Source organism: Carassius gibelio, chromosome B20 (assembly GCF_023724105.1).
Source record: "Carassius gibelio isolate Cgi1373 ecotype wild population from Czech Republic chromosome B20, carGib1.2-hapl.c, whole genome shotgun sequence".
In the NCBI taxonomy this organism is placed as follows: Eukaryota; Metazoa; Chordata; class Actinopteri; order Cypriniformes; family Cyprinidae; genus Carassius; species Carassius gibelio.
The window spans coordinates 10248978-10272516 of NC_068415.1; the positions used below are offsets into that span (position 1 = coordinate 10248978).

At 37.8% G+C, this 23539-nt stretch overlaps 1 protein-coding gene across 2 annotated transcripts in view; it reads left to right on the plus strand.

The window, feature by feature from the left end:
• The first annotated feature begins 1032 nt into the window (after positions 1-1032).
• The window catches only part of grm1a (glutamate receptor, metabotropic 1a), a 36697-nt gene continuing 14190 nt past the window's right edge, over positions 1033-23539 (plus strand). For both annotated transcript variants that reach the window (XM_052585617.1, XM_052585618.1), the window contains exons 1-3: positions 1033-1110; positions 2586-3439; positions 7363-7612. In XM_052585617.1, coding sequence (XP_052441577.1) covers positions 2704-3439; positions 7363-7612 — 986 coding nt within the window. In that variant the 5' untranslated portion in view covers positions 1033-1110; positions 2586-2703. The remainder of the gene's footprint in view (positions 1111-2585; positions 3440-7362; positions 7613-23539) is intronic.

Here is a 23539-nt window from a genome sequence, read left to right on the forward strand (position 1 = left end):
CTAGACTAATCTTTCTAAATAGAGTGCTGCTGTGTCAGTGTATAAAGAGTAGCCTATAGATAATATCCATCCTGCCATGTTGCTTCACATGAGATTCATATCAAAATATGTAGGCTATTGCTAATGTTAAATATGCTAAATGTGATGTATTTGTTTTAATGTGTTGCAATATCCTAATGCATATTTTTCATGTCTTACCATAAAGTCTTTTCACAAAATGAAGTTAATTATTTGTTGCCTGCACCATGATGCCTTTGTCTGAGTACCAAGTGCTTCATTCATTTCAATCTTCAAATTTGTTTTCATATATTTGTCAATAAAAGAAGAATGTACTTTTAGGCCATGCAAATTTTCTACCTACTTAAAAATAATAATAATAATAATAATAATAATAAAAATGGTGATCTTTCACACCCATATTTCCAATATAGTATATTTACAACCTAAGACGTTTTGCTGGTTTAAACTGGTTTAAAATGGTCTCACATGTCGTCCAAGCTTAAAAGCCTGGCCAAGTGGTCTTAAAAATACCCATTCCCTTTGTACATTGTTTTATGTTCATTAATATGTTTTTGATTTTTGATTTATATATATATATATATATATATATATATATATATATATATATATATATATATATATATATATATATATATATATATAATATATATGTATATAATATTTATAATATTTATATATGTATATAATATATAAAATATAAGAATATAAATGTATATACATGTAAATATGTAAAACAAAAATACTCAATGTGTTTATTTATATATACATAACAAATATACACAGTACACGTAGGCCTATACACATATCATATAAACAAAAACGTTTATTTTGGATGCGATTCATCGCAATTAATCTTTTGACGGCACTAACATTCACGTCATTACTTATTTGACGACTTGGACTGACAAACCAAACCTGGTGGATCCCGCACACTAACATATCAACATTTTAGAGAGAGAGAGAGAGAGAGAGAGAGAGAGAGAGAGAGAGAGCGTGCTCCTCTGGCTGGTCTGCACACTGAGAACTGAAGTATATCATCAGTGCAGCAGCTGTCTCAGAAGGAGGTGAAGCGATGTCTCATTGACTCAGGTGCGTAAAGATCGAATTCCTGTGCAGATGTTCCATTGTTGTTTGTATTCTTGGTAACTGCAGGTACAGACAGATGTGCGCCAATGTCAGTCGATATGAGTACAGGAGGCATTGCTTGTAATTATCGCTCATTTGTCATTGAGTGCAATCGATTAAACCATTGATGCTTATAAATGATGAATGGAAACGATAGAAGAAGCGTAGAAACGATTTTGAATGTATAGTATAAGACATTTGTATTTGCTGTTAAGCATCATACCGCACAATAATTAATTTTAGGTTTCTGTTTTCTCTCTTACCTGATTTTATACTTAGATTAAGCTGTTAGTGAGAGGAGCGCAATTTACCTATATTCGCATTGGGGTTTAAGAGGACACACAGTATGGGGTTCTGTGTGCAAACACACTGCATCTAGTAGTTGTGCTTTGACTACATAGGCACGTTTTAGTTTCATTGACTGTCCATCATCCGGCTGTCTGCGCTGTCCGCGGTGCTGAAATCGCCCCTGCAAGGACGTGAAAACGACGACCTCCCCAACAAAACTTGGGAATGAAGCTCATTCTGAAATTACACGTTTCTTCGACTAGTGAGTCTTTCGTTCGATAATTATAAAGCAGAGAATGAAAAATGACGTGAGTTTGTCTTCGTAGTTCACATAAGCTTCTGAAGTGTCAGCTAACAGAGACCAGCGCCTATTACGTATTTTGATTTGAACTTTTTGTTTTACGCTATGCGTCTCAAACTTTAAAATAATATTCCTTTGTCTGATACTAAAATTAGTTCGTAAATATACCGTTTATTCTTTATGTATGCCAGAAGGGTTATAAAAGGTGCTGTTGTTACAAATTGCCCCACTAGGTGAGCTCTAACAACAACTGAAAACATTTAAAATTTTGTAATGTGGTGATCAAATGTGCTCGTTCAAAATAATTGTTATGCCACCCCACCCCATATAATTTAAAATAGTAGGCCTATAATTAAAAACTGCAAATGCATCAAGCATTAGCTAAAAGCATAATAGTTATGAAACTTTGTGGCCTATGCTCTATCTCATTTTGTGCAATCTTTTTGGAAGAAATAAATGGGAAAGTTTTACAACCCCTGGAATTTTGTATATCTAGTTTTAGAAAAGCGTTTGGATTTATTGATCAGATTATAAAAAAAAACAGCTGATATCAGTCACACTTAAATTCTAAACAAATCCTAACATCTTTCATGTTTTACTGAGTCTTACAACTGTAATCTCAGCTTTTAGACTGGTGGTCAGAGTGATTTCACACACATAGCTAATTTTTAATTGGGTAAATTGGTACAACTAACCCTGTTACATGACCCCTCTACTTCATGGGTGTTAAACGATACACTGTTTCTCCATAGGTTGCACTGACTTTTAATGGATGCATGTCTTTAAAACGCTTTTTATAATATGTACACTTGTCTTCTCTAACGAACTCTGTGTTATGTTTTCTCGACAGGTGTCAGGGCGCGTTCACGTGGTCTCGCGTGCGCATCATGGTCCCTTGATTAAATCTTTGACTGCAGAGAAACGAGCACCGCTGGCACGAGCAGCTCGCAAGCTATGCCCGTCACACAATGTTAAACATGGCACGCTTGAAGATGCCCTGGGTCTCGTGCGGACACTTTCCACTTTTTCTGTGTCTGTTTCTACCGACACTATCATCTCATGCGCTTGGGAACATATACAAGCGTTCGGCGGTGCAGCGCGCGGCGGCCCGGTCTGTCGCCCGCATGGATGGCGACGTGATCATCGGTGCGCTGTTCTCCGTGCACCACCAGCCATCCGCCGAGCGTGTGGCCGACAGAAAATGCGGAGACGTGCGGGAGCAGTACGGCATCCAGCGAGTGGAAGCGATGTTCTATACGCTGGACCGTATTAACGCCGACCAGAACCTGCTGCCCAACATCACCCTGGGCTGCGAGATCCGGGACTCGTGCTGGCACTCTTCCGTGGCGCTAGAGCAGAGCATCGAGTTCATCCGAGACTCCCTCATCTCTATTCGGGACGACAAAGACGGATCTAAGTGGTGCATCGACGGAACCCCTTCCAACCAGCCTCCTCCTAGCAAGAAGCCCATCGCTGGAGTCATAGGTCCAGGCTCCAGCTCGGTGGCCATCCAGGTGCAGAATCTCCTCCAGCTGTTTAACATCCCTCAGATCGCTTATTCGGCCACCAGTATAGACCTGAGCGACAAAACTCTCTTCAAATACTTCCTCCGTGTCGTGCCCTCTGACACGCTGCAGGCGCGCGCCATGCTCGACATTGTCAAACATTATAACTGGACTTACGTATCTGCGGTTCACACGGAGGGTAAGTCACTGTCAGGAACCTGTCGTTCTCATTGTTCTTCTCTTTCTTCTTCTTCTTCTTTTTTTTTAATTATGGGACATTTAAACAACTTTTCTAAACGACGTAATGCCATACAGGTTTCACTGAGGTTTGTAACACGTTTTCATTGCTCATTTTGGTTCATTAACTCAAACATCTGTAATATTTGTTTGGTTAAATTGTTGTATAGTTTAGAAATCTACAAATTATCCCTTAAATGTGTAGTCAATTAATTTAAGCTGGAGTCTTGATAAAGAAGAGGAGTGTTTTAGAGCTTTTGTGTTCGGTATTACACTTAAAAAAAGTCTGTTACTCAAAGTAGTTTACAAATATTTAACTTATCTCAAAATTGTGTAAAGTAATGCTAAGGAAAAAGAGTTACTTAATGAATTGTAAATGGGAAAACATTGCCATTTTAAATTGTGTTCCTTAAAGTGACAGTCCTCCCAAAATTAAACAATTCTGTCATTAATTACCCCCTCCCCCCCCAACCATGTCGTTCCAAACAGGTATGACTTAATTTATTTTGTAGAATACAAAATAAAAAAAATAAAACAATAAAAGACAAATTGAAGAATGTTTATGACCTAACTTTCTATTGTATCAACAACAGTACAATTGAATTTAATGGGACTGTTTTCTTCCCATCATTTTTCAAAATATTATCTTTTGTGTTCCACAAAACAAAAAAAGTTATACATGTTTGGAACAACATGAGGCTGAGTAAATGATGTCAGAATTTAAATAAACTTCAAAACACTTCAAATTTTACTCTTCCAATTTTATTTGAAACATTTCAATTCTAAACGGCAAAATAAATGGGTATAGAAAATGCATTCTATCATTTAACATGCAAATCAAGACAGAAATTTGACTTATATACAGTATATACAGGGTATAGGCATGTAGAATCTTACAACTTCTGCTATCACTGTAGGAGGGTGCTGGTATGAGTGGATTTCGCCATTGTAGCTGTTTTCTAATTGATTAGACTCCATGTTATAGTCTCTAGTTTCCCTTACTTTGACTACAGGTGGACAAAATTAGATTAGGTTGTGTAAGTCTGACTTTAAATATACAAGCGTGAACGTATAACCCACAGGATTTAAGTGTTAACATTTTTAATTAAGTAAAAACAATTGGAAAATCTGTATTTGAAGATAATGAGTGCACCACTCTTTAAATGTACCTAAATGGTAATGCACTCCCATTAGTTGTAGTGCAAGTGGACCAAAGAGCTTTTATTATTTGCATATGGAAGCATGCTCTAATGACTCAGTCAGTTTCTCCATACAAAATGAGGATAATAATGTATTCTGCCTTTCTCGGTCATAACACACACAATTTTTTTTTGTTGCTCCCTCCAGCACTGTTGTGTGTATCACTTTCAATTCAGTTGGTGATTTGTTTATAAAATGTCCAGAGGTGGAAAGCTTGTCTGTTAAACCACAATTGTGATGATTTATTTCCTCATGGGCCACATCACTTTTTTATTTTTAGTGTTTTAATTCTGTTCCACTAGCTGATGGAATTTAAAGGAAATAAGATCAAGCTTGGTTTATAGACTCTTTAGGTTACTGTTAGCATACTTCAGTGAATAAAACACAATGTAACTGCTGCTAAGTTACAATTTTATTAGTAATGCCCTACTTGTTTTCATATTTCATATCTACCAACTTCTAAAAAGCATTTGTTAAAATCAGAATATCCTATTTACTAAAGTAAAGAGGCACCCTTAGATAGATATGAATAAACAATACAGTATAATGCTAATTCTAAGTTCACTGCTCTGTTAGTTTGGTGATAAATAATTAGTAAGATGACTTTTCTCTCTCAGAATTGCCTGTAATGGTTTATCAGGCAGGAACTGTGGACTCATAAACACAACATCAGCAACTGTCTTGGACAATTATGCCTGTTGCTCGAAGTAACAGCAGATATTGTCGATTACATTAATTACTCAGCCAAATACAAATGTATCTGCCTGAATTCCATGTTAAACAGTAACCATTTTGAAACAAGCTTGATCTAATAAAACAAAACATAGAGTTCTATTGTTGTAAATCCGGCTAAAAAGTAAAAAATAAAAGCTTGGTTGCTGCTTTTAACTGGTTTAAGATGGTCATCCAGCGTGGTCTTCAGCTGGTTTGGCTGATCTCCCAGTGTGAGCAGCTAAAAACAGTACCAAAAATCCCTCTAAAGCCAGCCAAGTTGGCACACTAGTTAGTTATCACCAAAACAACAGAGCAGTGAACTTTGAGTATTAGATTAAAATGGTTTATTTAACACTCTGCTTGTGGTACCTCTCATTTGTAGAACATTTGTATATTGTAATTATTTTTGTCTCAAAATAGGTTCAAATACTCTAACAAAGACATAAAGTGACAAAGAGAATTTGTTTGGCTTTTTTGTCGTTTTGTTTTGATTGTTTTCTCCAAATAATTTCATGATTCTAAGCAGGAAGGCTAAAATGATATCATATATATATATATATATATATATATATATATATATATATATATATATATATATATATATATATATATATATATATATATATATAGTTTGTTCTACGATATTCATTAATCATCAACATTTATGTAGTATTTTATGTCTGCTTTATTTTAATTACCAAAAACATTTTTTAATAGTTTTAGTTTCAGTTTAGCTAGTTAACAATAACAACACTGGTGCCGTGTGTCCTTCTATACCAAATACATGGTTTTGAAAAAATAGGGTTTTAGGGCAGGTAAAGAGAACGAGAAAAAGGAAGCGACAAAGAATGAAACCTAAACCTGCTAATACAGTTGTTCCAAACAACCTAAAGAAAGAGAGAAACAGAGTAAAAAGGAATTGTTAGAGAGCCACGGAACTGTGAATGTGCTCAAATTGTTCCCGGCACCCCCACACTACAGAGACTGACCTCCAGACAGTCATCAGTGACCACACACCACTCATCTTTACTGATCAGACTGTAGCACTGTTCTTATCCTGAGCACAGTCAAAAGCAGTGACCTCTGCTGCCTGCACAATAAGATGTAAATTTCGCCTGGCACCCCAGACGTACAGTAAGATGGAACGGAAGATGTTTTAAGCGAGCCTGCAGCTTTTGTACGGACCCGTTTCTGATTCATACAATATTTTGAAAAGGACACAGTGTGTTCAAGTGACCCATTATGGTAATTTGCAGTAATTCTCAAGAGCACCACAAAGTATTATTGGTGTCCTACTTGTCTAGTTACAGTACAATGCCTGTGGAATATAATTAAAGGATAATGTTTAGTCAGCCGGTCCTTACCGCAAAATAAACCCAGACGGGGTGATCAGGTCTTGAATCACTCTGAAGGTATTTAATGCTTCGGCTATTTAAATAATAAATAAAGTGTGGTTGTGAAATATGAGAGGGATATGAGCTACTTAAAGAGGTAGTTCACCCAACAACAAAAAAATTCTGCCACCCTAATATTGATGTTTTTGAAGAGCGTTTAAACTGTTTTGTAAATACAATTGAAATCAGTGGGGTCCAAAACAACATTTGACTGTCATTGTGTCCTTAAATTATTATGGCTTTGGCATCACATGATCACACTTACATGAGATTCATATATTTGTTTTTTTTATTATTATTTTGTGTTTTCATTCTAACTGTATGACGCCATTTGTATCCAAAATGGTGACCATTTCTCCATTTCATGTTTTTCAGTTGCCTGTCTGCCTTTCATTTTGTGTCCTCCATAGTCAACTATCATCCATGTCTTATCCTGGGCTCTGACTGGTCTGACAGGTGTTGGATCAGTAGCGGTAATCCATTCTCCATTCTGTGACTTTGATTAAAGCTGCACTAGTTTCATATGAGTTTTAGCTTATCCTTTATTAACCGTCCTACATTTTGTGTCTGAACACAGGTAACTATGGAGAGAGTGGCATGGAGGCCTTTAAGGAGTTGGCCGCAGAGGAGGGTCTATGTATCGCCCACTCTGATAAGATATACAGTAATGCTGGAGAAAAGCACTTTGACCGGCTGCTTAAGAAACTGCGGGAGCGTCTGCCCAAAGCCCGCGTGGTTGTCTGCTTTTGTGAAGGAATGACTGTCCGTGGCCTGCTGATGGCCATGCGGCGCCGTGAAGTTTCTGGAGAGTTCCAGCTAATTGGAAGGTAAGGCTGAAAACGATTCCGTTTCAGGGCAGGAGAGACCACATCACTCACAATGCTTAGAAATAATTTGATCATATTCGTTCATGTCGGAGGAATAAATGGCAAGCTTTGGAAGAGACACAGAGGGCAAAGAAGTCAAAATGACACCCACACTGTCTTGCTCATGGTTTTATTACAACTGAATCATCTTTGATGCTTTTGCATATTGTGTGCAAAATAAGCAAATGTGATTCTAGCACCATGAATAATTATTAGTACATTTGATATGTTGCTTTAATTGCCTATGTATGTGTTTCAAATTAAGGCGAATGAAGAGCAGACATTGGAATGCTTGGAAATAAAAGTGTTGCTGCCGAATACACAAGTTTCCAGGGAAACCAGATGAGATTAAATATGGACGTTGTGAACAGAGGCGCTTTTCACACTTTTCACCACTAATGAATAATTTGTGATTCAGTAGCTGGCTCACAAATCCCTGGAAACTGCCTGCTGCCTCTGTCTTGTGTGGTGTGAGTGTTTGAGTTTATGTTTGGTGTGCGTGTGCCAGAGAGGGTGGTCACTTGTTTTCAGATAGGGATGGGAAAATGCTGTGGGCTGGGTATTAAATATTCAATCTCACAGCCTCTCAGGAAATGTTTCTGATGCCAAATAACCAGTAGACAACAAAAGATGATCCTTGGTCCCCCAACAGTAAATGCATCATGCAATTACTTAAAAATGTGCCATATGTTTAGTGTTTTCGTATCAGGATAATATAGAGTAGATAGAAGGGGAGCAGAATCAAATATGGGGACTATTTTATAGTATTATTAACTAATACTAAAAGCTGAAATAAGATAAGTATAAATATTAGATGAAAAACTGTAGAAAAAAAAACATTAAAAAAATATAATTTTTACCTTGCCGAAATAGTTGAACTGAACTGAAAAAAAAAAAAAAAAACGGTAAGCTAGATAGAAATATATATAAAATTTATAATAAAAATGGCAAAAGCACATAATAAAATTACAAAAATTAAAATTAAATCTGAAAACATAAAAATAAAAGATAATTAAAAAAATAATAAATACTACAATAAGATACTAAACAGATACTTGTCCCCATTAGCCCCTATAAAATATTATATTCTTTATTGTATACTTTATTTGATACTTATTCTTGAGAATACTTTTAATTAGTCAGCTGTGGCATGTGGTCAGTTTGCTCAATTGGTCAAGCAGTTCGATGTTTCCCTAATATCCGGCAAATTCGTTTGCTGAATAATTAAGCTGAATAATGTTCTATCAGCTAGTCTTTATCACTAAAGAAACCCCTTTATGATGATACAAGACCCCTCAGATATGTCAAAGTGGACAGTCAAATCGGTAACCAGTGTTTTAAGTTATCATTATACAATCAAACACACTTTCTGCACAGTTCTGGGTTTGGTTTACAAAGGCTATTGTCCGATCAGTCAAACTGTCTGACAGCAAAATCAGAGCAACACTGGATAATATTCTGGGACGGAATCCTTGCAGACTTGAAGATCTGGAAATGAATTGTAGCAGCTATCTTGTTTAATCTATATCAAGGCAACATCTATAGCCCACCCACGTACGATCACAGACAGGCCATCATATTCAGCTAACAGACTTTCTAGGTCAAAACATTGTGTCTGGAGTCTGGATTTTCATCTATTTTCGTATTTGCATGACCCTGTCTCATTCAGTTTCCAGCTGGGTAATAGAAGTGAACATGTGTGTTTTTTATCCGTACATGTTTGAGAGGAAAGGAGAGAGTAGGAGAGACAGACAGCAAAACCGCTTTTGGGAACTAATGGAGATTTATTCATTAAAACATGTCTTGCATTGTCATGATAATCTAAGTCTGAGCCTTCAAGCCAAGACAAGTTGATGATGTGTATCTGAGGTAGAGATAGAGAGAGTGATTATGAAAAAGAGAGAGTGTGTGTTTGGAGAGCTCTTCTGTGAAAAAGAGGATGAGGTCCAGGTGTTCTTCTCCTCTGCATAGTTTATTCCTATAGCCAGCCCGAAAACAGACTATGTAATTTTACACAGCAGCAGAAAAAACATTGACGTTGTAATTTCTAATCAACATCCTCAAGTCTCACGGGTAGCTTCTTTTAAAAGCTTATCTCATTGGATTCACCAGAAGTTGTTAGGCTAAACCGAGTATTATGTTTGCTCCTGCCTCTTAATGATCATTGCTCATTCACACTATATGTTTTACTCCTTATTTAGAGTCCCATATAGCATGTGCCCCAGAGATATTTTCATAGGCACATATTATTGCTCTCAGGACAGAAAAACAACACCAGCTCCTCAGTATTTCAGCTGTGTCTCAAGCACTGTCAGGAAGCCAAATTAAATGTTTAAACGGCAGCACTCTCTCTCCTCCCCTAGTGCCTTCTGTGTTCCCAGTCCCAATAATCCTTTTGCGCTTTCCTCCAAGAACTCCTTCTCGCCTCTTATTACACATTCAGTTAAAAGAACAGAAAAGAAAAGAGAATCTGAGCTTCTTCATCTGCAAAACTCGCACCACGATGATAGACTAATGCGGGTAGTTTATTAGTATTCCGAGTGGTTGTTTGAACAATGCTGTAGTTGCAAGGTTGTTAGGTGGTTGCTTACATATTTGGTGAATATATATTCTCACAATTATTTATATTTATATACTTTCACTTGGTAGGTAATATATTAATTAGTACAGTATATACATATTTTTGTGTTATTATTGTACATCTTTTAGGTTTCCCCTTGCAACTTGAGTGTGCCCAAGAAGCCCTCTCTCTTTAATTAGCATCACGCTGCATCTCAGCTCTGCTCATCCTGTGAGAATATTGCGGATTTATTTTCTATAATCAGCTGTCATCTTGTCACTGTTTTTGAGATGTGTCTCTTCATGGATAGAAATTAGTAATCTTATCAATGTGTCCCATTCACCAGGGGCCTGTACCATGGGGTGGTATGGTATGGTATGTTTCAGTTTAGTAACCAAGCCCAGATTTTAAGCAGTGTGAAAATGGCTCAGTTTTTAGCAGTAGCTATTTATCACTGGGGAAGGTTATGTTCTGGACCAATCAGCTGTGAGCAAAGTGGCACACCTCTGGTGCAATAAAGTCACTCCCCCTTTTTCTCTTGCTCCAAATTAAAGTTCACTAGTTAAAGTTTTTTAAAGAAAATATTGTTTTCACTTTAAGTGTTGGTATTTTAAAAATATATATATTACATATACTATTTATGTAATTATTATAACCTTGACCTGTTACATATACAATTTTTACAGTCTGTTAAATATATTACATTCAAATCTATTAATTATTAAATATTCATTTATTATCCAGTAATATGATCACATGATCCTTCAGAAATCATAATGTTGATTTGTTGTTCAAAAAACATTATCTATTATTAATATAATCATCATCCTCATCCTCATAATTTTCAATGCTCAACACAGCTGTGATATATATATATATATATATATATATATATATATATATATATATATATATATATGGTATACTGACTTTAAGTGCTTGACCTCATTTTATCTGATTTCCTCAATCAGTATTTTTTATCAAAAAAATTAAATATTGAGCTCGGTCCTGGCTTCACTTTTGCTTCTTGTATAACCCTTTATGGTTTCATGTTCTAAACTTGCCTTATGGCTTTAGCATAATTCTTTCCCACGTTTGTTTTTAAGTAGGTCATTTACTCATAGGTGCGCTTGAACTCTCCAAATAGCTTTTCTTCTGAGGTTCTTTTCTCCTCAAGTAATGTGGAGAATTGGATTCAGCATTCTTCACTGCATTCAGTAGTGCATGATTGCCTGTGACCTCCTTGTAGAAGTTATCATTTGTGGATATTGCGGTTTTGTAAGAGAAGCGCTCTTGCAAAGCCCCGCGGAGGCTAATTCTCAGGAAACATCTCTTTCTCATTAGCCCTCCATTTTGAGCGTATTAAAAGATTTATTAGTCATGAGGGCGAGCAGAGAGTGAAAAAGACTGACTTTAACAGGTTTTCTAAATCTCTGCATATGGGAAGTTCCCACTGTAGCAGAAATGAGTCAAATCAGACAAATCCAAGAGTCTATCAGAGCTGTGTGCATTGAAACATGAGCTGAATTCCTCAGGAAGTCATAAATCAGTTCTAGTGCCACAGGAACCAACTTGTTCACACAACAGCTTTCAACATTAACACCAATAGAACAATTATTGACAATTTTAATTCGAAGAAGAGATTGTCAAATTTATTGTTCGTGATTGGAATGCAACGCTGGACATCACATGTAAACCCAGGAGATCAAGTTAAATACTTGCATTGACTTCCCCCCCAGCCAGTGAAACCAGACTGAAATTCCTAAGGGGGAAGGGCTTTAAACCTTTGTCTTCACAGAAAAGTCCTTTGCCAGAGAATGGCAAAGAAACCCTTTTTATACATTATATATGGACCAGAATGAACTCAAAAAAGACTTATGAATGAATCATTCCATTGCTTAACTCCATATTCATTTACGTGTAACCCACACATTTGACTATCATGTATAATCACTTATTGTGTATGTCTTTTGATAACTATAGGATACCTAGTCATGTCTAGTATTCAAATAATCACATTTTCTTGCTTGATATTGTCCTGACAATCATTTATTTGTAAAATATATCATAATCATGTTATAGGAATCATGTCCAAAATTAGACCCTGTGAGGCAAGAACCACATGCTTGGTAAGATAAACAAATGATTTATGATACCCACCCCAAGAACATATCTGATTGGTCAAGGCAACATTTGAGGGGTGGCCAACAGGAAGTTTTAAATACTTTGGACACGATGTAATTTAGCTTTTAGTCATGCCTTGCTTTTAGTCTGCTTTTAGTTCTAGTCTAGCTGCTGCTATTAGCCATGTCGGCTTTTAGTTCTAGCATTGCTCGTGCTATCAGTCATGCCTGCTCTTAACTTTTAGCTTGTAGCTTTGCTACCTAGCTTTAGCTTGTAGCATCTAGCCATGCGGTAGTCATCATTGTTCTTTGAGCGCGGTTCCAGCGTGCCTGCCTGCTGCTACTATGAGAAGGAACACAACCTAGTCTCGTCAAACTTTATTTCTTTTCTTTTCCGTTTGAGAGTTTCGTGTTCTGAGTTAAGTTTTGTAACGTCCATTCAACTTCAACCAGCGAACACGACTCTGCACTTTCAGCCAACGCCCAACAACCACGGGCTTCCCAAGACGTCACTTCAGAGACTGAACTTCCAGCCAATCAACGACCTCGGGATAGCCCTTTCACCGAGGCTCCTTCTTCACAGGAGATGCAAGTAACTTTACCTCCAGACTGTGACCTTTACTGGTGTATCTAATATAATTTTAACCTCATTGAGGAACTCAATGCGAGCGCTAATTACGTGATTGATGGTTGTTCATGTTTATGCAATTTAACGTATTGCTGTTAACTTGGGATTCCATATTTCCATTCTCTTAAACTCATCTTTCCCTAACTTTCGACCTTCCTGCAACTTGTGTGAATGTGTGTGTGCGTGCGTTTATGTGTTAGATTAGTTTATATGTCTTAGATTTATCTAATAAAGCCTTATTCATATTGAAAAGAGAAGTATCTTGTGTTTTGTGCTTACAAGTTAATGTCTTAAACTGCCGATCTTGTTACTGTGCTAATTGATAGTGTTTTCACTATAGTTTGGATATTAGTATCCAGCGCAGATTTGATGTTAAACGGCTCGTTCACTGAACCGCAGGCGCGTCTCCGTGAACAGCCGTGAAACAGTGATTCTGTTCAAATTCCCTTTAAAATCTTAAATGATTCCCTTTGAGCTAAATTGACCTGTTTCCCTTACATTTATTATGGTGGAGAATGCAGGCAGTTTAATCTAAATTGTGAGCATAAACCAAGTTATTTAATCTTTGATTTTGCTAAATGAATGAATGATGAGAAGCTTGCGAGACGTGTGTGTTTGAGAGTGTGACGTAAGCAGCGCGCGCCCTCCCGTTTGAATGAAAGGAGCTAGAGGAGACTTTAACTCGAGTCCGTCTCCCCTTTATTATCAGCAGTAAGTGAACTTAAAAGTAAACATCTGAGATCGTACAATAAGGTAGAAATTGAGCGTGTTCCTCATTTGTGTAATGCCTTGTTTTATAGCTGATTTGATTTCACTGCGTGTTCCAGTGTCTCAAACGCTATCTCAGTCACTGTTTGCTGAACGGAGCTAAACTGTTAGTGTTTAAAAAGGGATATAAATCGGTGAATAAAGAATAGTTTTGAGCGGGTTCCTCAATCTATTTATCAAAGTCCCCGTATTCATATTTCATATAGTTTGATTGCCAGTGCGTGTTCCACTGCCGAATCAAATTTGATATTCGACTCCCCTAAGTTAACGTTAAACATTAGAGAACAATGTTTGCCCATTTGTATCCGTTCACAAAGTGAATGCAATCTCGCGTAACACTGCGTGTGTCCGAGAGTAATTTGAATGGGAGTGTTTTAAAAGCTTGATCAAGTAAATTTTAACTGTGTACCAACAGCGAAGGAAAACTTTTATGTTTGTGTCCAGAAAAACTGGCACGGAGAATCAAATTGCTGAGATTGATATAATAACTACAGCAGGAAGCTGCTATTTGAATTAAGATAAATTTAACTCTATACAAACTGAGAGTTTAAGTGCCACATCGCAAAACCAACTGAAAGGCGGTGTTGTTATTTGTACAGTGTTGAAATGAGCCGACATTTCATGTAACATGCTTAACTGTATTTGCAACAATGCAACGATTCATGTGCTGATCCACTAGAATGTGTTTTGGTTGCCATAGTGACGACCGTGACCCGGAAGCCTAACGTACTTCCGGAGCAACTCTGAACTGTGCACGCGCAGCGCACAAACTCTGCGGTGTCGCTAAGCTAACGAAACCATTGCATTTACATTGAAGTCTATACTAAAGCCACTAGCCTCAAAGGTTAGCCGTTAGCATTACCATCCAGTGGTAAAATAATGTGTGTTTGGGCAACGCTGACGTGATTTAACCATTTTAAACATCTTAACTAACACTTGTTAGTCTCTTTCTTTTTATCGCTCTCTCTTCTCACTAGACCACTTATTTTCATTTTACTAGAAAGGGAAATACTGACTCACAATTATTCAATGTCAAATTGAAATTTAATTGAAACATTAAATTTATTTGGAAGCATTTAAAATTTCCCTCTCAGATCATTTCATATGATCTTTTATTTCTAGTATTCTCTTTTGGGTCTAATTATTTTAGGAATGAATAAGCCTTGAACTTTGGAAGTTAAAGTAAACTTATTCTTCCTAATTTATTTATTACCCATCTGAATATATGCTATTCAGACCTTTACTTATTTGAATGCGTTTTACCCCTCTTCCTGTTTTGGTTATACACTTAACCACTATTGTTTTACGTATTGATTTCCTCTTTTTAATTTCATTTTTGCATATTTTGCCCATTTATTAATTTTTTTTTAATTTTCCTATTTCTTACCATTTCTTTTGTGTATCCTAGCCTGGGAACGACAAACCTGAGCCCTAAAAGGAGACATTGTTATCCCTCACTACGAGTTCAAATAAATTAGAAAGACAACTCTCTTTCACTTAAAGTTTATTTTGTTTGATAAGTTGTGCAGCAACTAACACAACGCTCTCCTTGTAGTTCAGATAACCGCTACTGAGACTTACCATCTCCGTCCTCTCTCTCCTTTACTTTCCTCTTCTCTTTTTACATTTGTAGGACATGTAAGAACCATCAATCAATTCTAAGTGAAGTAAATACACAATCGTGCCAAAGACGACGAATCATCCTTATGAATTTGATTGTAATCATCCTCTCATTTGTTCTTCCTAACCTCCCTACATTTGGAAACGCAATCCAAGTTTTAGCATCTCATCCATCGTTGAGATCAATTTAATAGAGATACGTGTTGAGCAACTGTCGCCTTTGCTGACTCCCTGGTGAGCCGTCCAACTGAAAGGTGTACGGTGTCAATCCTGTCAGACTAAGAAAAGAGATATCAGAATTATTATTGTATTCTTTTGTCCAAAGCAAGAAATATAATAATATTGTTTACGTTTTTGATAACATTTAATTGGAAAAAATAATTTTCCTCATTTGAAAAACAGAAATTTTGCTTGTCATTTGAATTTGTTTTTCACCTCTGTCTCTCTTTTCCTCTTCCTCATTAGAGTGACAAAGTCTTCGCATCTCTAGTCTACTTAGACACCCTGAGACCAACACAGTCATCACCACATTTCACTAGTGGTTCACAATCACTGATACAACACTTAGTTGTCCCACCACACATAGGCTTTTACTCCAAACAGATCTGTGTCAGTCTCTCTTCTTCCCAGCGTGACAACATGCCGCAGACTGCAGACCCCATTTCCCATGGGGAAGATGTGAACATTTGGCTGAGAGGCATAACAGACAGCCTCACTCCAAAGACATTTGAACTGTTATTATTTTTAATAATAATCCTAATCCTGAGAAGATTCCTGACACAAGATTCAAGCCAGAACAACAACCACGAGGAGCTAGTCAAGATCACGAGCTCACTAAGCTATGCCTTCTCAACCCAGCTGAAACTGAGCGACAAGCACATCACCCACCTTCAAAAGGAGCTGACACGTGCTCAACATCGCATAGACAAGCTGGAAGTGAAAGTTCCAGATCAACTCAAAGCACCCAGCGAGAGGGAGCAGGATACAACAGAACAAGTTATGAAGCTCCAAGCAGCCCTGGCAGCAGCTCAGCTCGACCAGCAACATGCAACGGCTGCTCAGAAAGACCTGGTAAACAGACTCCAGTATGCCGAACAGCTACTGGAGAAAGCCAAGATAGACATCAGAAACAAGAATTCTGAAATCAGTGCTTTGAAAGACCACCTTGAAAGGTACAGAACTGAAATGGACAATCAAAGACCTCAACAAGCTGTCTAAAAACATCAGCAGGTTCAACCCGAACTCCACAGAGAGCCCAGACATCCAAGCTTACCTGCGAGATATCGAATTTCACCTGGAAGTGAGACCTCATGTGACTGACAGAGACTGGTTATACCTCCTTAGAGCCACGTCCAGTTCCGAGGTACGAAACTTTCTAGATCGACAGCCCAGTCAAACCAAGTCAAACTACCAGCGACTTCGTGAGGTCCTGATTAAAGAGTTTACAGACCCAGAGTCTGAACATGGACTGTTAACTGCCTTGGAAACCAAACAAGGTCGTCAAGAGACTCCACAAGCTTACTACAACCGACTCCGACAATCCTACTTTGGTGCACACAACAACTCTGACCTTGAAGAGGATGTGAACTTCAAAACCCTCTTCCTAAAGAATCTGCACCCTGGAGTCAGTCACCATCTAGGTGTCATGGCCTGTCCGAACTCCATGACCATCCAACAGTTGCGTGACCTAACACAGAAGGCCTATAACAAGCAGAAGTTGGCCTCAAAGAAAGGTAACAAAACATCCACACTCTTGAACTCTGTCAACAAAGACTCAAGCCTTGCACTGGACGACACCCAGTGGCATCACAACACCAGAGTCTTCCATCAAGAGCACAGAGAACGTGACGCCCATATCCACGACCGCTTTCAGCCCAACTGCTGGAAAAATCCATGGGACCAGCCACGCTTCTCAAGAAACCAAAAGGATAACATCTGGAAACCTAACCAGATATCCAAAGGTAATCACCTGACTCATCCAAGAGCAACTCGTGTGGGTAAGCGACAACAAAACCCACCTCAGCACCACTCAGACATGCACAGTGCTGAGTATGCACAAGAACATGACCGCTTACCATTAGAAGACACGGAACAAGTCATGGAACAACTAAGAGAGTTCCTTCAAGACAATTTACATGCATATGACCACAAAGTTGAGTCATGCTCGCTGTGACCAGCGACAGAACGGAAGGCCGGTGATCACCTGGTGCACCACATCAGAGATGACAAGCACCTGTTCAACAACAACCCAGAATGAACAAGTCTTTAACGGCCAACTGTTGATGAAAAATCTGAGGTACTAAAGGACATCACCTCAGTCACTAACAAACTGTCAAATGAACTGCAACTCCAAGTTCCAAATTCCCTGTCTGTGCAACAGCAACCACCAGAGCACAGAAGGTCAGAAAGTCTGCTACAGCCAGAAGGCATCACAAGAAGAATGCAACATAGGAGACAAGTTTTGCAACTCAGCTTCACACAGCCATGCCAAACTGCCTCCGACTGTCTGCTAAAGAACTTCCTGCCTTGCTGGACTGACCCCTCATTAGACCATGGACACGCCCTCATCCAAGCCAAGGATGCTGAGAGCCAGTCTTAAGTGACATGCTAGAAAAAGGGGGAGACAACACAGACTTGAACAGATCTGACCACACATGCACTACACCAGTAATACACAACATTACCTACACCCAGAGGTAAACACATCTACTGATAACACAGTCAACAAACATATTCTTCCCACAGGTAGAATATCCAACTTTTAGCGTAACAAAGTTACACATACCCAACATGAAGAAACGTGCAGCCATCCTCACAATAGGTAGAACACCTGACACTAAGTTAAGGTTCACGACACACTAGCTGCACCTGACATCCTAGCTCAATAGTAGTTGTAACACATGCTAGGAAAACCCACAGCAGCCTTGTTTTGTTTTGTTCTTCTTTTACCTATCCTTCTCCTTCCCCTCTTTCCTGAGTAGGTGAAACACCTAGACACCCTGCGAGGGTCGAAGGTCTGATATTAGGATTGACTCGCAACACCTAATATCCGCCAGCCACTCTAAACTGAATGGAAGCCAGAGAGCTCCATGCATGATAGGTCAATTCATTGAATTGAAAATGAAATTACTAGAAAACTAATGGTAAACATGTAAAGTAAGACAACCTAGAAGAACCAAACAAAGTTAACCACAAATTTGATTGATGAATCAAAATAAAAACAATTTCCAAGACCATCTAAACTATCCTCAATGTGCTAAACTACATTGACTAATTGAACTTAACCACGTGTACCTAAATAACCTGATGCCCGCACCAGTACAGTAACTGTCATGGAGGTGTTGTCTTGCTGTTTGCTGTGTTTGTCTGCTTCTTCTGCCTTTGTTTCTCCAGCGATCGACGATGTCTTCACCTAAACACCTCGCCGATCGAAAGGGGGATATATGTAGCAGAAATGAGTCAAATCAGACAAATCCAAGAGTCTATCAGAGCTGTGTGCATTGAAACATGAGCTGAATTCCTCAGGAAGTCATAAATCAGTTCTAGTGCCACAGGAACCAACTTGTTCACACAACAGCTTTCAACATTAACACCAATAGAACAATTATTGACAATTTTAATTCGAAGAAGAGATTGTCAAATTTATTGTTCGTGATTGGAATGCAACGCTGGACATCACATGTAAACCCAGGAGATCAAGTTAAATACTTGCATTGACTTCCCCCCCAGCCAGTGAAACCAGACTGAAATTCCTAAGGGGGAAGGGCTTTAAACCTTTGTCTTCACAGAAAAGTCCTTTGCCAGAGAATGGCAAAGAAACCCTTTTTATACATTATATATGGACCAGAATGAACTCAAAAAAGACTTATGAATGAATCATTCCATTGCTTAACTCCATATTCATTTACGTGTAACCCACACATTTGACTATCATGTATAATCACTTATTGTGTATGTCTTTTGATAACTATAGGATACCTAGTCATGTCTAGTATTCAAATAATCACATTTTCTTGCTTGATATTGTCCTGACAATCATTTATTTGTAAAATATATCATAATCATGTTATAGGAATCATGTCCAAAATTAGACCCTGTGAGGCAAGAACCACATGCTTGGTAAGATAAACAAATGATTTATGATACCCACCCCAAGAACATATCTGATTGGTCAAGGCAACATTTGAGGGGTGGCCAACAGGAAGTTTTAAATACTTTGGACACGATGTAATTTAGCTTTTAGTCATGCCTTGCTTTTAGTCTGCTTTTAGTTCTAGTCTAGCTGCTGCTATTAGCCATGTCGGCTTTTAGTTCTAGCATTGCTCGTGCTATCAGTCATGCCTGCTCTTAACTTTTAGCTTGTAGCTTTGCTACCTAGCTTTAGCTTGTAGCATCTAGCCATGCGGTAGTCATCATTGTTCTTTGAGCGCGGTTCCAGCGTGCCTGCCTGCTGCTACTATGAGAAGGAACACAACCTAGTCTCGTCAAACTTTATTTCTTTTCTTTTCCGTTTGAGAGTTTCGTGTTCTGAGTTAAGTTTTGTAACGTCCATTCAACTTCAACCAGCGAACACGACTCTGCACTTTCAGCCAACGCCCAACAACCACGGGCTTCCCAAGACGTCACTTCAGAGACTGAACTTCCAGCCAATCAACGACCTCGGGATAGCCCTTTCACCGAGGCTCCTTCTTCACAGGAGATGCAAGTAACTTTACCTCCAGACTGTGACCTTTACTGGTGTATCTAATATAATTTTAACCTCATTGAGGAACTCAATGCGAGCGCTAATTACGTGATTGATGGTTGTTCATGTTTATGCAATTTAACGTATTGCTGTTAACTTGGGATTCCATATTTCCATTCTCTTAAACTCATCTTTCCCTAACTTTCGACCTTCCTGCAACTTGTGTGAATGTGTGTGTGCGTGCGTTTATGTGTTAGATTAGTTTATATGTCTTAGATTTATCTAATAAAGCCTTATTCATATTGAAAAGAGAAGTATCTTGTGTTTTGTGCTTACAAGTTAATGTCTTAAACTGCCGATCTTGTTACTGTGCTAATTGATAGTGTTTTCACTATAGTTTGGATATTAGTATCCAGCGCAGATTTGATGTTAAACGGCTCGTTCACTGAACCGCAGGCGCGTCTCCGTGAACAGCCGTGAAACAGTGATTCTGTTCAAATTCCCTTTAAAATCTTAAATGATTCCCTTTGAGCTAAATTGACCTGTTTCCCTTACACCACATTTGGCTGTAAAATCAGTTCATTAGACTAAAACTTGGGGTGGAACTGTAAGAAGGGAGAGAAAAAACACAGAAGAGAGAAAATGGACTGTTTCAGTGTGATTTTGGCACAAAAACAACCCTAGAAAGCAAGGTAGCTGGTGTGAATCAGCATTAACGTTATATAGACTCTGAGAAGCTGCAGATATAAACCGGTTTGTGTTGACCTGCCAGTCTTGTGCTGTGCTTCACAGGCGTTCTGAGGTCACTTTCAAGTCTTTAAGGTTCAAACAGCTACAGCGAAACTACATTAGAGTGAGGAAAGCCTGCAGGCATCCCAGCAGCCCTCTCATTGGAACTCTATTATACCACGTCCCATAGGACTTCAAGCACATCTGTTTGTGCTCAGACTGCTGTTGTAATGTTTAAGAGGTTGATTCTACAATGTTTACTTCATGTCTCCACTCAAGTTTTCAAGTTTTGTCCCATGTGAATCCAAAGAATATTAAAAAGAGTTTGACATTGAAAGGTTTGGGGTATAAATGGACTGATTTAGAAAAGGACATGCAGAGAGGACATGACAGAGACTCATCATGTGTGCATGTGAATGTAAGATGGAGAGAGAGAGAGAGAGAGAGAGAGAGAGAGAGAGAGAGAGAGAATAATAGAGGCAGATGAAAGCTGGTGTGGGGCATGCGAGAGCAGGCGTGATAGGGGCTCGCAGCAGCAATGTTGCTTGTGAAACACAGAGCCAAGCTGCTGCTAACTGGAGCACCATGAATTAGTAAAGGCTTCTGGATGAGTTTTAATGGCCCTCAGCCTAAGCCTGCACTGTCTTACTCAGTTCTCAAGAGAGGATCGAGCTACAGTCAACCAGAGCACACATGCACATTATACTGGATTTGAGTAATGAAAGAACGTACGATAGGAAAAGAAAAGGGAGGAGGACCAAAAAAGCAGAGCATCTAGTCACACCGTTGCTCAATATTGTCTGCATTCATATGCTGTTTTATCAATTGAGGTTAGTTAATTAAATCTTAAGATCTTCTATTAGCTGCCTTCTTGTTTATATTATATGACAGTGTGTAATATACATTTACAATATAAAGATATACCACCGTTCAAAAGTTTGTGGTAAGATTTTTTTGATGTTTTTGAAAGAAATCTCTTATTCTTACCAAAGCTGCGTTCCTTTGATTTAAAATACAGTAAAAACAGAAATATCATGAAATATTATTCTATTTTATAAAAATGTAATTTATTTTCTGTGATGACTAAAGTTTTCAGCAGCCAATATTCTATTTTTCAGTGTCAGCTAATCCTTTAGAAATATGCTTTGTATATGCATGCTTCTTCCAAAGCCATCTTAAAATCAACCTGTCGTCTAGCACTTTCTTTCCTTCAGTATTTGAAAATTAGTATTATTCCTAATTTGGAAGACTTCCTTAAAGTCAGTAATCTCTATTTAATCATGAAAATTAATCAGAATTGATCAGATTGGTCGATTTTTCCAAATTCTTTTTTTATTATTATTTTTTGCAGGGTCAATGTTTTAAGAATAAATTTCCTTCCGAGATTAAAACTTCCTATTCCAAAATCTACCATGCTACTTAAAAACGAACTTTTTTTAAAAGGGTTAATTCATCAATTTCATGGTTTATTTGGAACCACAAGAAACCCAGACTTAAACTTTCAGTTTTTATGAAACCAAAGGAATTAAGTGGGGTTTCACTACCCAGTTTTCAATTGTATTTTCGGTTTGCACCAAATTAAGCAAATGTTCAGCTGGTTTATTTACAAATTTGATTCACACTGGGTCCCGACCGATTGAATACACAAGATGTTTTGCTAGACTGTTATGCTTGCTACCATTTATTCATAATGTAAAAAAAAAAAAAAAAAAAAGTAACATCTGACTATTATTTCGACTGTAACAAAAAGTTTTTTGGTGTGGAAGGAAATATTTATTCATTGCCAATAAGTTGTCTCTTTAGTCTCAAATTGTGCTCAATACTGATCTTCTTACTCCCATACTACAGAATATTGACCTTTTGACTTGGAGGTCATGAGGAGAGTTGGAGTTTGCTAATTTATTTGATGACGGCCAAATAAGATCATTTTAGGAGTAAAGACATTAATTTAATCTGCCCAGTAAAGATTTTTGGAAATTACTTCAAATACGAGATTTTTTGGAGTTACAGTTAAAAGAAGGTGATATACAACTGGATCTTACTGAAATAGAAAAACAGCTTTTCCTCATTTATTCTTGATAAGATGATCTCTGAATTATATACAATGCTCCCTAATGTTGGTTCTTCAATCTATGACTCTTTAAGGTTCATATGGGAAAAGACTTAGGGTCTCGTTTTAGTGATGAGGTGTGGCTATCTGTCTCTTCAAATAGCTTTGCCAAAAGTGCTTCAATTTCAGTTAACAAACAAAATTATAGATATATCCATTCACGGGACTTATCTAACCCCCAATTGTTCTCGCCTATGCTTTAAATGTAAGGTAGACATTGGCATGTATTTTGGGATTGTGACAAAATCAAAATGTACTGGAATGAGATTCACAGAATTATTCTAAAGATTATAAGAAAGACTTTTGTATCGTCCTCGAAGGTATACCTTTTAAATTGTACAGCAGGTTTGTGTCTTGACTGTGATAAAGAATGTGTATTGAATTTTGTATATACTTGGCCAAAAAATGTATTATTATTATTATGACTACTCTTTCACCACTGGAAAAATTAACTTATGATTTACATCAAAGATCTAAGGTGCTCCGGCACATTTGGTCCTCTCTCTAGAACTTTTTTTTTGAGGACACTCAGTGACTGTCTTTTTAATTTCTTTATTTCTGTCTTTGCTCTTAAGCAGTTGTATGCATTCATTAAAGAGCTAGCTGTTGAAAAATCTAGTTAAAAGAAAAGAAAAAAAGAAATCGCTCTATACTGTACCGGTGCTC